The sequence below is a fragment of the Colletotrichum fioriniae genome, assembly GCF_027942845.1.
Source record: "Colletotrichum fioriniae strain IMI 355084 chromosome Unknown scaffold_4, whole genome shotgun sequence".
NCBI lineage: Eukaryota > Fungi > Ascomycota > Sordariomycetes > Glomerellales > Glomerellaceae > Colletotrichum > Colletotrichum fioriniae.
In genome coordinates, this window is record NW_027076840.1 from 2,569,819 (window position 1) to 2,584,267 (window position 14,449).

The 14,449-nt window shown below is 48.8% G+C and overlaps 4 protein-coding genes across 4 annotated transcripts; 2 read left to right on the forward strand and 2 right to left on the reverse strand.

Annotated features, from left to right (window-relative positions):
- Positions 1–333: 333 nt before the first annotated feature.
- Positions 334–1,356, reverse strand: N0V96_004539 (uncharacterized protein; the record flags this gene model as incomplete). The annotated part of the gene is made up of 2 exons (XM_053188603.2): positions 334–1,107; positions 1,168–1,356. The coding sequence occupies 2 exons, from the start codon at positions 1,354–1,356 to the stop codon at positions 334–336; spliced, it is 963 nt and encodes a 320-aa protein (XP_053054565.2).
- Positions 1,357–4,893: 3,537 nt separating this feature from the next.
- N0V96_004540 (uncharacterized protein) lies at positions 4,894–5,964 on the forward strand (the record flags this gene model as incomplete). Its single annotated transcript, XM_053188604.2, has 2 exons — positions 4,894–5,263; positions 5,324–5,964. 2 exons carry the CDS (start codon positions 4,894–4,896, stop codon positions 5,962–5,964), a joined length of 1,011 nt encoding a protein of 336 aa, XP_053054566.2.
- Positions 5,965–8,179: 2,215 nt separating this feature from the next.
- N0V96_004541 (uncharacterized protein) lies at positions 8,180–9,072 on the forward strand (the record flags this gene model as incomplete). Its single annotated transcript, XM_053188605.2, has 2 exons — positions 8,180–8,456; positions 8,507–9,072. The coding sequence occupies 2 exons, from the start codon at positions 8,180–8,182 to the stop codon at positions 9,070–9,072; spliced, it is 843 nt and encodes a 280-aa protein (XP_053054567.2).
- A 2,456-nt stretch (positions 9,073–11,528) lies between these two features.
- Positions 11,529–13,028, reverse strand: N0V96_004542 (uncharacterized protein; the record flags this gene model as incomplete). Its single annotated transcript, XM_065757139.1, has 3 exons — positions 11,529–11,563; positions 11,626–12,259; positions 12,465–13,028. 3 exons carry the CDS (start codon positions 13,026–13,028, stop codon positions 11,529–11,531), a joined length of 1,233 nt encoding a protein of 410 aa, XP_065614352.1.
- Between the last annotated feature and the right edge of the window lie 1,421 nt (positions 13,029–14,449).

Genomic DNA, 14,449 nt, shown 5'->3' on the forward strand with positions numbered 1-14,449 from the left:
CGAAATCAATGCCACACTGATCAGCATGGTCTCGAGGATTGGGGGCCCACGAAGCGGGGGCCGCTCCGTTGAGTGACCATTGAACTCCGTTGTCAGCAAGGTAGATCTAAAAGCGTACGTCAGTTCTCAATCTCTTTGTTGTATCTAGCATTAGTGTCGGATTGGGATGTCGAATACGCACGAAATCGCGACTTTCGCCACTACTTGAGCGTGCAGTTGCCGTCCATGCCACGAGCTCGTCATGCTCTACACTCCCAACAGCAGTACTTCCGATGCCATTGCCTCCGCTGCTAGTATACCATGGGCCATCTACCACCACCGGTCAGCTGTAGCCTACTTCTCTCGATTTGAGGCAGACTTACTGCTTTCACCAGCGTTTCCAGCAGCGATGGAGACAAAGGTGCCGGCAGCTTGGATGGCGGTTGCCACCACCGCAAGAGGGGTGTCGACGAATCCTCTGTTGGAACCAAGCGAGGCACTGACAATATCTGCGCCCTCCTCGTGAGCTCGGAGGAAGCCCGCAACAATCACGTCCTCGTAGGTGCTGCCCCCGCACCCAAATACTTTATAAGCACGAAGACGGGCCGACGGTGCAACACCAGGCACGAACTCGTTGCTGCTGGCGATGATGCCAGCAACGTGTGTGCCATGACCGTTGCAGTCAATAGGATCCTCGTCTGGAAGGTAGACATCTCCAGGTTCGTAGTTGTCGCCGACAAAATCGTAGCCGCTCTCGACCTTGAACCCTGAGCCGAAACCGCCTCCAAGAGCAGGGTGATTGTAATCAACACCAGAGTCAACAATCGCAACTACCACACCTTCGCCGAAATGGCCGTTGGCATGCGCAAGAGCGACGTTGGTGTCATTGTGAGGGTTCCAAGTGGGGAACTCTGTCTGCACAACCGCTTCAGTCGTGATGGGAAGTGAGAAAAGTGCAGCAGACCATATCTTCTCAACTTCCGGCAGAGCTTGAATATCGGCTACGGTTTCAGAAGTATCGTTCTTTAGGTCAAAGGAAGCCCCGTGAAACAGCTGCGAGTTGAAGCTCACTGCTGGGGAAGCATCTTTGCCGGCATCCTGGAGGGTGGTAAAGAAGCCGGCAGTGTCCTGTGGTTATGTCAGAGGGATGCATTTCTTTCGTAGCTCAGATCCAAGGACTAGTCATACAAGATTTCCGTCACGCTTTCTGAATTTGGCTGAGCCGGAGGATGAGAATTTGACGATGTATCGGCCACTTTCGATGGAGATTGGGGAAATTGGTCCAAGAATTGCTTCAGGGTCAACTGAAGACGTCTGCGCAAGGATTTCTCCACAGAAGATGAAGGAGGCCAAAGCCAAGAGAGACTTGATTTCCATGATGAAGTGTAACGTCTGAAAACGATTACTCAGAGCCCACGGCAAGTCTTGATGAGCAAGAAGGACAAGGCAGCATTGAGCCTTGGCCGGTGGGATGGTGCAACATGAGTGACCAACGGAGCAGGCTCTTATCACCTTATGTACTAAGAAAGCCAACGGGCCAGGTACTTAGGTAATTAGGGGATATCTTCAAAATCCCCAATGCTGCTCACCTCGCCTGGCGCGGAGCATCTTGTCAATGGGACTATGTGGAATGCAGGGGTTCAATTATGCTCAATGGTTTAGTTGCATTCGAGTGGATCGGGCAAGATGGGTATGATTAGATTAGATGCCAGCTTCCTGCTCGGTGATAGTCGGTGGTCACCTTCTTTCTACCGAGGTGACACCCGTGGCCGGAGCTTGGCACATCTTCGCCAATCGAATTCTTAGAAATGGACCACAGAACAGGCGCGGTAGAAGGCGAGAGTTTTCTGGCTCGGATATCACGCCGAACAGAATGGCGGTAAATGCTTCTTACCCCGGCCAACACAGAGGAGTAAAGGCCATCATGAACTGACCTTACAGGCACTACACTACCAATGTGCGTTCCAATGAGGATTATGCACCGGCATCTGATGCAGGTCCAAGCCTGGCTACTGAAGTTAATGTGGAAGGTTCGGAACGGAGCCTAATTGGGATCCTTGTCGAAGATCCGAAGTCGGCCGCCTATTAAGGTGGAATCCATTGCAAGATGTAACGCCTACGGGTAAATTCAGGCTCCGATGGCCGATCGTCATTCACTAGAAGTTAAATCTAGCTAACAGGCTGCAGAACTGACTAAAGTCTTACACAATATTCACCTTAGAAGGTCCCCAGTGAAAAGCCGAGCCTTCAAATTTGGCACCGCGCAGAGCCCTTCCTTGATTCGCTTTGACATGCCTGTCTCATCGCATAGAGTTATTCCCGAGCGGTGCCAAGCATTCAATATTGGGCAAAGACCCTGCATGGCGTGGTAGGTGAGGTGATGAGGGGTAAATCCCTCGCCAGGAACAGAGTTGGACGGCCAAGACACTTCGTCCGCTTGATTGCAACGGAACCGGGGACAAAATATGTCCGCACATCTTGATCCCTGGAGCCAAAGGATAACGACATCCAACACACCTTCCTGAAAGAGTTGACAGTGAGTTGAACATATGGAAACTGTGATTGGACGCTCATCGCCCCTCAATTACCATTACCTACGCTTCAAGATCTGTCTGCCCAGAATGTCTGCCTTTGTCCTAGCAAAACCTACCACTGGTGTATTCCACCTGAACCAAGAGCAAGAGGCAAGCGGCAATCAACCAGGGAACTCCTTTGTAATTTATGACCTTTCGTGGCTTCTTATCGTTAAGCTGCCAATACGATACAAAAGACGTTGAACTATTATTGGGACTGCAAAATGAATTTACCAAGTTGGCGATCTAAAACATATGACGAATCATGAAGTTAGAGGCTTGCCATATAAATCCAAGATATAGTGGTTGAATTCCTCTTGCTCTTCGAAGCATTGAACACACTTCATCGGATTCTCTAGGTAGCAAAGGCTTTCTGATCTGACAGGGACGAATTACAGCAGAGATCAGGGTGTAAGATGAGAAACAAAACGTACGGAGTATCGTCGTAAAGGTAGGGTAGCTGGGAGGGCAAAACTCGATTGCTAGATTCTGGCGATACGCGAATGCGATCTTCTCTGCCTCATATATAGACTATTGAACTGCATTTGTGAACCACATTGTGTTCCAACTGAAATTGCTTTGAGAAATTCCCTTCAATGTGTCACAAATCATAATCATGCCCCAACATGGCTAGTCTGATCGATATCCACGTTCTCATCACCGTTGGAAGCTGAATCTTTCTGTTGACTTTTATACTGATATAGAAGAACAAAGGGAAATAAGGAAATAATGGCAAGGAAATATTCACATATAGTTATCGAAACCCGAAGTGCTCTCCTACATCAAACAAAGGCTGAGGATTCGCTGTTGTCTGATTTGTGGCAAGACTTGGGGTATGACCTTTTGCTACATGTATCGACACTCCCCTGTCATTCATACTATCTACCTTCACTTGGAGTTGACTTCCCTTTCACGGAAAATTTCTTGTATTGTGCAATAAGTCAGTATCCTTACAAACATTGGCTCCGTCCGTTATTGTACATTAGCATGAGTGGGGAAGTTTTCCGAAGATACCGCCTTTATTACACCGATGTTTCTAGACGTAAATGTTTCAGCGCCAGCTACGTCCCTGCCTACGAGCTGGCGAAGCTGCCGGGACATGCCGCCTAGAATGGTATCTGAATGTTTCCGCAGTGCCGCCTGGGGTGTAAAAGTCCACCGTCAAGTGACTTCTTGCATCACTATAACTTGTATGGGGACCATTACTAGAAAGCCATTAGATGTGCCAACCACTTAAAGTATGCTGAGAGGGGAAATTCATACATGATAACAGCCTAAGACACATATCTCGAGAAGGCCATTCTAATCTGACCACTGGCGTACGAGGCGTTGATAGGCCGAGCAAAGCTCGCTGTTGTTAGATGTTTGTGGGATTGAACTCCCTGAAATCGACTAGGCCGACTGCCGCTAGGCTCATTGAGCTGTGCCACTGTGGCTGGGGCCGGTGGACCAACCAGTGCAGTTACCTATGGTGCGCCGAGGTGTACCTACTGGCACACTGACACTACCTAAGAGTCGAAGTCCCGGGCAGAGTGTCTGTAAGCGTCCAGACTGATCTACAGTGGGGCACCATTGTCAGCGTGCTAATGGGCGGCAAGGCGATCGGTGTAGTCTGTGGGTGCGTGAGTGGGGTGCACGGCGGATTCCACAAGCACGCGGCATAAGCCAAGGCACTGATTGATCTTCGTTAACTTCATTCCCGTGTTTACATCTCAAGTTCTTCAACTTTTCATCATCCCCCGCATCGAGGCTCGGAAGCTTTTATCAGGCCAGCGCATACCCTGATATATCAACACCAAGCTTCGCCGAAATTGCAGCTTCTGTGGAACCCCGAGTTGACCGCAAATTCACCATGTCGTCGCCACCGCCAACGCCTCCTTCGACCGACCCTTCGTCAGAGGAAAACTTCAGATTTCACCAAGCTGGTACGCCATGTGAATGGGCAGAGTCTTATCATCCTGGAGGACTTCATCCGGTTCACTTTGGTGATGTTTTAGACGGTCACTACGAAGTTATACGAAAGCTTGGGAACGGCTCATTCGGAACTGTCTGGCTTGCTTTTGATTCATCGTAAGTCGCGTCGCCAATATTCCCTCCACTTCAAGTTTTCCACCGAGTTTCGTTCAACTCATATGTCTCTATAAATAATCGTTACGTTGCTTTGAAGATCGAGGTAGCCAAACGAGATGAACCAAACGAAGTGAAGATCCAACGCCTCCTCGCCGAAAGGGTACCAGAGGACCCGTGCTCAAGATTTGTCGTGGCCCTACTAGATTCGTTCTACCATGACGGCCCTAATGGAAGACATCTTTGTCTTGTACTCGAACCCATGGGTCCAAGCATGTCCTCCGTCCTCAACGCCCCGGCCGAGATTTATGATCCCCGTAACCCACCTGTACGACGCTTTGCAAAGGACAAAACCAAACGTATTTTACGACACGTGCTTTCAGGGCTACGGTTCCTCCATGAGAATGACATAGTTCACGGCGACCTTCAGTCCGGCAACATTCTCTTCGCTCTGCGGGACCTCACTCATTTCGAGCGCCAGGTGCTTAAGCAAGCCGAGGACTCTACAAATATCGAGCACTTGCAGCGCATTGATGGCAAGCCTGACAAATGGGCTCCCAAATACCTGGCTGTGTCTGAGCCCTTGTCGGAATTCGCGCTCACAGGGCAAGATGAAGTGACAAAGCTTTCGGACTTAGGCGGAGGTAGGACATCTCCATAGCTTTGAATTTTTGAGGCTAACCTGGCTCTAGCTTTTCGTATAGACGATCCGCCGCGCTCAGTTGTGACTCCGGTGTCTTTACGAGCACCCGAGGCAATCCTGGACGAGGCCTTCGGCACTGGGATCGATATTTGGAGTTTCGGTTGTCTCGCCTACGAACTCATCACAGGCGCGGCCCTATTTGAACTCCCTCCTTTCGGTCTAAGCGACAATGGTGTCAAGGATGAGCACCTGAGACAGCTCACTGACATCATCGGATCGCTGCCAGAGAATCTGTCGGCAAAATGGCCGAATGCAACGAAGTACTACGGCTCGGATGGAGACCGACTTGATGCGCGCCCAATGGACTTCGAAGAAGAATTCTCCGAGGACGGAAACTCCGACCACAGTCTATTGGATGGTGGAGCAGACGAATTTGGTGATGGTGATGATGATATGGATGGGTTTGAATTCGAAGCAGGCGAGCGCGGATCGCCCCAACTTCATGAGACTCTGGAGCAGCTTGTAAAAGCCCACAAAGCAGAGGATGTGGACGATGACGAGGAAAAGCAGATCATTGCCATGCTTAGATCTATTTTCCAGTACGATCCTTCGCATCGCCCCTCAGCAGCAGCTTTACTTGAGAACCCTTGGCTGGCTACACCGATTGCAGTAGGAGGAAGCCAGGAAGAAGCGGAGAACTAGCTTTGTAGCGAGCGAAGAGCTAGATAGTTGAGAGAGAAGTTTCGTTAAGAAAAACTCCTGCTAATTTCTACGTAATTTCAAGGTTCCAGACTTGTTTCTGAGCAGAAATATACATACCTCGGACAATGTCTCGGGAACGGTGAAGCAGCATCGCCGTCGCATACTTACAAGTTCATGAAGAAACCAGCTTCAGTAATGCAAGCACATGGCCGTCTTTCGGTCAATGTGAGTAGTTGGTAGACGAAAAAAGTCTTGAAGAATTTATCATCTGTTGAGCGCCTCCAATGCTAAAAGGTTCGCGTATTCAGGTAATACCTACTTACATAGCTGGTATTTCTTTTCTCTACCAATCAAAAGTCCTCACTCATCTGCGGACTTTCCCGCGGATGTCTGGCTTTCGCAGCAACGTCCCATGCTCGAGTACCTTAGTATTTTCTTGTCGGTGAAATTGGACGCTGCCCTCTACTTCTCTCGGAGCTCCGAGCATCAATAAATGACCCTATCCCGTCGGAACAGATCATGGGATCCCGCGGAAGATTGAGAAGATCGTTACCACGTGAGAAATTCCAAACACGGACCGGTGACTTTCCAGCCCAAATGAAGTTGAAGCGTCAATGATCATCTAATCCTTACTGATTGACTCAGGTTGTGACTAATACCGCACGATTGAGCTCATCCAACTCCTCTGCCTGTTTCTGCACATGCGGAGAAGGATGGAGCCTGCCATTCCATCTGACAGAACTCATCTCATCATAATGGGCACACTTTTTGATACCTTTCTCAACATGCGAGCAGCTCGGATCACGGCAGAGCATCATATTAGTTACACGGTTGTGGGATGGATTTCGAGCAAGGATGCACCTGGCTGAAAGAGTAAGGCTCATTGAAAGAGGCTCAACCCACCTGGTCAAACCTGCTCAACACTAATTTTACTTGAGACAACTTTAATCCTAGCTTGTCGCTAACAAAGACACGGCAACTAGTTTCCGCGGCAAAAAAGGCTCCTAGCCCGTCAGGTAAATAATTCGCGGATAGTCGGACAACTTGCAACGTCGAGGTCAATTGCTCCAGATGTCGGCACAGAGAACTGTGAAGAGTAGCTCGGACGATGATCTGGCCAAACGCCCGGATCGGGCGTTTAAGCAAGTAGGGATGCGCAACACATCTTCGTCTAGGTAGATTTTTCAGGGCCTATGTCAAAGCCTGAGATCGACCAGATTGTGGAATTCTTCATGGACAATGAACTGTTCAGCTCAACAGTTTAACTCTAATCCGTCTCAAAAATGAGACTGAAAGGATCGCTTGTCGATGGTCTGGAATAACCGCTGTCTCAGAAAGCCCAAAAAGGAAGCCCACACGAGACAGCAGATCCTCACTCGCTAGCTCCTGTAGTGTGGTATCAAAGCTGTTCGGCACGAGCCAACCGACCAAGTCAGCTAGCCCAGGCCGCCTGTTCCCTTCACCTCCAATCCTTCAACCGCTGGCCTCGGCCTCCGCAGATGCTTTCCCCGCGGCGACAATGATCTGCGACAGAAGCTTCGCATCACTCCCAGTTCTCCATGGGAATTTGAATCAATGGAGGCGGTGCTAAATGAGTCGGCACAAACCTGCCGGCGGCCCAAGCAGAATACCCAATGCTTGGTTTGCTGATCATACAAACTAACCATATTACTCGATACGTACTGGATTCTCAAGCGATGTCTTCGTCTAAAGTGTTGCAGAAAATCCCGCTTACAGCCGAATCCGAACTTGAGGTCTCCGTACAGACGTTCCAAGCGAAGGGATGGCAGCACTTACATGACACCAGACGAACACAGATCCTCGATGGCTGTGCAACATGCACACCATTTTCCCACGGACCTGTACATATCACCTTGATTGTTTTGACAGCCTTCGGTTTCGCCGGCACAATGTGTAAGTGATTGATTTGACAGACCAGGGGTGAGGAGGATGTCAGGCCAGCACACCTCAACATGTGGTTGATTGCAATGCTGATATCTGCCCATCGACACTATACCGACCGACTCTATAAAGCATAGAATATTCCCATGTATTATCAGGGCCTTGAAACCAGCATCACACCAACAGCAGCCAGATTGCTTCATTGCGCCGGACGCTTTCCTTTCTTTCACTTTTGCCTTTATCTTCTAGATATTTCCATCTCAAATTTCCACTTCCCTCACTCTCAACAACTCTCACATTCACTCCAACAACAATGAAGCCCATTTCCGTTCTCTTCCTGGCTGGCCTTGCCGCCGCAGCTATCACAGACGCCGGTCTCATCGCTACCCGCGACGAGATTGCCCGAGACCTCGAGGCCATCACGGACAGCCCTGCTCTTGTTGATAGAGACGAACAACATTCACCTTTACATCCATTCTCGATTGAAGATAGAGCGGAAGAGGATGATGAGAGCGATCTCACCACCCGTGACACTGACGAGGCTGCCAATTTTGGCGAGCTCATAGCACGCCAGGCCAACAACACTGCTGGTAGGAAGTTTGACAGTATAGCGTTTATTACTAGGCTAACCGAATGGCAGGAGGCGGCAAGAAGAACGACGGGAAGAACAACAACGATGGCAAAAAGAAGAACAACAACAATTGTCAAGGATGCGCCAAGGGAAAGAAGAGAGGCAAAGACGCAAAGGGTAAAGCATGCAGATGCAAGAACACCGGAAAGAAAAACAACAATGCCGCCAAGAACAACGGGAAGAAGAACAACGGTGCTGGTGGAAACAAAAATAACGGTACGGCCGCAGACAACGGAAAGGGGAAGAACAACAATGATGGGAAGAAGAACAACGGCAAGAACAATAACGACGGCAAGAAGAACAACAACGGCAAGGCGGGTGGAAATGCCAACGCTGGTGCCAACGCCGGCGCCAATAACAATAACAACAATAAAGATGGAAAGAAGAACAATGGAAACGCGAATGCCGACAAGAACAAGGGCAAGGATAACGGGAAGGGAAACCAGGCTGGAAACAAGAACAATGGTACGGCGGTTGACGACGGCAAGAAGAAGAATGGAGGTAACGGCAAAGAGACTGGCAAGAAAGCCAACTTGTCCACGGGTGCCGGAGTTGCGGCTGCTGGAGCGGCCTAGGCGTTTGATGTCTTACATTGGGCTTCTAGAACGAGTGAGGTCGCTTGCTTAGGTGGCATGTCAGGCAAAAAGTAGTGGCAGATACAGTAACGATGCGATCATATTAAACTATGGATGGCGAGACGCGTTCTTCGAACAAAGCCTTCGTGACCAAGCCTGCTCAGTGATGTACTTATTACTTAGTAGAATTGCTTAGTTGTGGGTTGTATAGATAGAATTTCCAGGTCCAGGATTAGACTTATTGCAATATACTGTATTTAATAGACATCTTCGAAATGAATCCCAGTCTTCTCAAGCCCCTTCATAGAACCAAGACATTTGCAACACTACTTGTGCAATACGTATTCCTCATAAGTGTTGTCCATGTCTGTCCCAAATAACACACCGGACTTGCAATGATTTTCAGCGATCACTCAAAAGTTCGGATGGTTGAAACTATTTTTGGCCTCGCCCACTTTCTGAATCAAGCCTTAAAGTTTATCGGGCACTTTTATTGCGAGATCACTCGGCGAAAAAAGGCCGTCCTTGGCTACTGGAAACGACGTTAGAGCGCGAGTCGTGTTTCCTAAACACACGGAAACGTCGCCTTGAACCTTGTGTGCATCAGCGACACGGTCTTCAAGGGGTTTATGCCAAACACCGAGGCCGATCTAATTTTCAAGAGTATTATAAAGCGTTAATGATTTCACCAACGGCTAAAAGCGAGTTGCCTTTACCCAAAACAATCTACTTTCGTCGCAGCTTGAGCTTAACGATAGTAATCATGAAGTTTTTCTCTGCCCTTGTGGTTGCTGTATCTCTCTTCGAGGCTAGCGCTCTCCCCTTTGATTCAACGTAAGTCTGACGAAAGCTTCAGATAGACCCTCTTTGTGCTAATTGTTTGCCCAGTGAGGTTGAGAATGTTAGTCGCGTCAAGAACACAGCCAAAGCCCCACCGTTTACCGGCGGAGTCGCGTTCCCAAAACGACAGAGCGATAAAGACACAATAATTAGAGAAAGAGGCAGAGAGGTTCAGAACGCAGCGAAAGTGCCACCTTTCACAGGGGGGGTTGCGTTTTCGAAACGGCAGAGTGATAAAGACACAATAATCAGAGAAAGAGGTAGGAAGGTTCAAAACCCGGCGAGGATACCTCCCTTCACCGGAAGCCCCGCCTTCCCTGGGAAATAATGGTGGACATCTATAATTTACAAAAGCAACCTACTGCGTGGGAAATAAAAGACAAGTCTTGAATCATGACAGAAGCCTCTCGAAGGCCTTTCTAGTAAGGTATTGAAACTGCCAGGCACAGCATGATGATATAGCGAGGCTATGCCGATGCAGAAAGTAGATACGTGACTCAGTCCACTAGTATGATACGGAGCTTGTAGAATTGAAGGTTTCGCGACAACGGCTCAACTTGATGTAGGGAACATCTAGACCGTGCGTCGAAGTCGAGCTACGCAGATCTAGAGGGCCAATCTGAGATGCTCTCTAGCCCTTATACTTAAAATTCTATGGACTATGTAAGAGAAAACGCTCTCTCTAAGTGGGGCATATCTCCAATGTCTGCGAGTCATGAGAAAGGAAGATTTGTTCAATACCATCAAAAATGAGCCCGCCCTTCCTTTACGCAATGATTTACGCAATGACACAGTGCTTGTGATGACTCATTTCGCTTGCCCCGGCTACCTGTTATCGATCAGACAACATAATCACCGTATGATCCAGCAGATTCAGGCGACGTTCATGCATTGTTGAAGTGGCCACAAGTCAAATTAAGCGTGCTCGATTGATATCTTTGGGTTGCTCCCTGAAATTAAGTTATGCAACGTCAGACAGTCATTATGACTACTTATGTGTATCGCAGTCAACAGAAGTACTCCTTTCTCGCAGTTTCCATCGTTTTCTTATCATCGTTGTCCCAACGTACTTAGTAGTAGATCGATGTGTCTAAGATACTTGGTGATTGGCTCGATAAGATGACATCATATTTGGCCTCGCTGTGGGATCATCTAGTTCTTCATCGAAGACACTCGTTGTAGCCGTGCTCCGATCGTTCCATGAGCCATCGTCCGAGCCCGCATTGCTGGAATCAATCGACAGAGCTCTGTCCCGATGATACACACTTGACATGATATTTTCAGGGATTGTACTGTTCCCTTCTGCGAATGTGACAAAGCTTGCAGGAGATCCTGGTACTTGGAGGTGGTCCTGGAGGAGGGGTTACTAACATCTCTCTACCAAGACAAAGGGAAAACTTACCTTGGAGACCTTGGGCCCCGGTGACTGGTAAACTTTACTCGTAGTACCTGAGAAGCGAGTAAAGCCTTTCACACTATCTTCCAGCGAAAATTCTTCCAGCAAAGATTGTATATTTGACAATTCCGTAGAAATCATGTCAATAGAGAGCCTTTTCTTAGGCTCGATAACAAGCATTTCTCTCATTATCAGGCCTAGCATCAGGCATACGAACCCTTTAGAGGACGGCAACCTTTTCAGTCTTTTGACCCACTGAGTACAACATTGTTAGTATTCACGAACCTGTAAGTCTTGTAAGTGCAAGTTGGCTTTACTCACCTTATGCACAGCCGGGTGAAGCTGGGCTTGCTTGCCCTTGCCAGACACATGCGAAGTTACGAAGTAACTGTTATCAGGTTCTTCTTTGTCCTCCACATTATCCGACCAGCGATTGAGATTGCGGTCTCTCTGGAAGTTCTCAACGTCTTCATATCCCAGTAGATACCAGATGCAAAACTCGAAAAAAACGCAACCGAGCGACCAGATGTCATACTTGGGCGAAATGGGGCTGCCAAGGTCGATTTCCGGGGCTCGATAGGTTCCGGTATAGCCGTCGACTCTCATGACACGAGATTTCGTGAGGCTCGAGTGATATCGTGTTAATCCCAAATCGGCAACAACGAGGTGGTCCCGATCTTCTCCGTGAGTCAAAAACCATAAGATATTGGTCGGCTTTATATCGCCATGCCGTCCCCAATCCTTGACCCACGTCTCTTGTTGACCTGACGCCCTTTCTTCTCTCTGCCATGTTGCGAGTCCATGAATGCGTTTGATGGCATTGGTAATACCCCGGCATTGCTCTGCCATCCACTTTGTCGCCGAGGGTGATATCTCAACCTGCCTTCTTTTCCAGAATTGCTCCAAGTTACCATCTGCCCACTCGAACACAAGATATGGTTTATTGCCATGCTGGAAAGTAAGAAGTAGCTTTATAAGATGTTTCTCCTTCTGTACCCTAGCGCATGACTTTTCGAGAGCTCTGAGCTCTTTGCGATAGGATTCGTGGTCCGCGCCATTTATCTCTTTGACTGCAAAACATGGCGGTCTACCTGGATTCTGGCAGCGAAAAATTAGTAACGGCCTTAGACAAATACATTTTAGGTACAAATCTCACATTGCTGCCTGCGTAGTCGTGATGGCTCGCATGAATCTCCATGCGGTGAATGATTCCGTGTCCTCCATTCGTCACATGCTTGAACTTATCCCAAGGGAGTCTGACATTGCCATCGAATACATATGAGCGGAGGATGCCATCTCCCATGCTCAGGAATGGGACAAAGATCATCCTCTGATAAACATAGAACAGATCGATGTGAACTCGCTCCCAGTCTCGGAATAGTGTCGAGTTTTCGCGTTCACCTCCCAGAGTTCTGAACTCTTTCCTACTCTTCATCTTGTGACACAGTGGTAAATGGTGATCGAAGATTTCTTCTTGGATGAAGTCTCCGATGCGGCTCGGCTGCTTCATGAACACCAGCGTGGCCATGATCCTTCGCCGGCTACCCGTGTCGTTTCCCCAGATCTGGCAAGCCTTGCGAGTCAACTCTTCATCAGTAACGTCCTGATATATGCTTCTGATGAGAGACATCACAGCTCCGATGTTGAAGATCTTCTCGAATGAATTGACCGGAAGGAATTCCTCCTGATCCATCTCGCTCCATGTAAGATTGTTCTCCATTTGGTGCCGTATGTCAGCTTCAATCTCTGCAGCTGAATAAAATGGCTTTGGGGAAAGCCTCTCAAGAGACATGTGATCAAATATATCGCTTTGACTGGGCCTGCGGCTGCGGGAGTGGTGTGTTGACCAAGATCCCAGACCTAGGTCATGAACGGAGACGACAGCATCTGCCTCGTCACATTCAGAGCGCCCAAGTTCTCTGTTATGCGATCTTGACGCCTCAGCTTTGTCATAGTCATGGCTTCCTATGCCTGATCCACCTGGAAATCCACCATGCCATGCGACTGGCGCATCCGTCACGATCGTCGGGGGTTCGTAACGAGATGCACCGAGGGCGTTGCTTGGCACTCGCGGTTTGGTGACAGCTGGGAGTGCGTTTAAGGCGCTATAAGTATCAGCTGCGGCACCATGCGTAACCATATTCCCATTCTTTCCATATTCGGCGGTTCGCTTGCTCGCGGCTTGCCTTCCTTGTTTCGTCAATGCCGGTGGTATTGCTGGGGATAGTCGTTGCGCGTCGGTGGAGCCTCTTTTGTGCATGCCATCATCGCATCTTGAAGGGGGCATATTGAGTTGAGATCGATGCAACCGCCTTGATGGCAAAAAGAAAGGTTGCCAATACCGTAATGTAAGCAGAAAACGAGAAGTTTGATACTTTGAAGTGCTGCTCGAATCGAAAATTGTGTGTCAATGTTGTGTGATACTCTCTGCGAGCCCTTCCATCTGCAACCAAGGGCTTGAAGTTGGGAGGTCGGGTCTCCATATTATGCCCGACTATTACCTCAAGGGGAAAAAGCCTTGCACAAGAGCGTGGTGAGCTAGCGCCCGACGATGCCCAGGCCAGATATGCCTCGCCGGCTTACCACTAATAAAAGCTATGAGGGCCCTGGACCAGAGGAACGTTGGGGGCCATTGGGGTCAGTAGGGGAACGATACATGCCAAGCTTGGGGCAGTGTTTTTCCAGATCATTGCAATACAACTTGGTCTGGCGGATATTTGCATTCTAGCCTGTCTCACCGCCACTTGATACGTGGAGCATTCTGCTGCGCCGTCGTAGCCTTACTGTGACGCCCCATTTCTCGTTAGGCCTCTGCCGAATTGAACCTCAGAATCATGAGGTTTGTAGAGCTTCCAAATAGTAAAAGCAAGCTCCTAGGCAACTTACATGTGAACTTTTGACGATACTTCACCACAAGAAACAATGTCACATTTTAGTATTTAGAATGGCGATTGCCTCGAGAGTTGGAAAGCTACACTCTTCAGTGCGTCCTACATGACTCGACTCCATCCCCGAATAAGTGTCTCATACTGCGGCCGGCGAAGGGGTGGGGGGGAGTGTACTCAAATGTCCGAGCCACTTGGTAATTGGATCCTTTATATTTGTAGTGCCTCTGGCAAAGGTTCCTGCAGTGAGTACGAG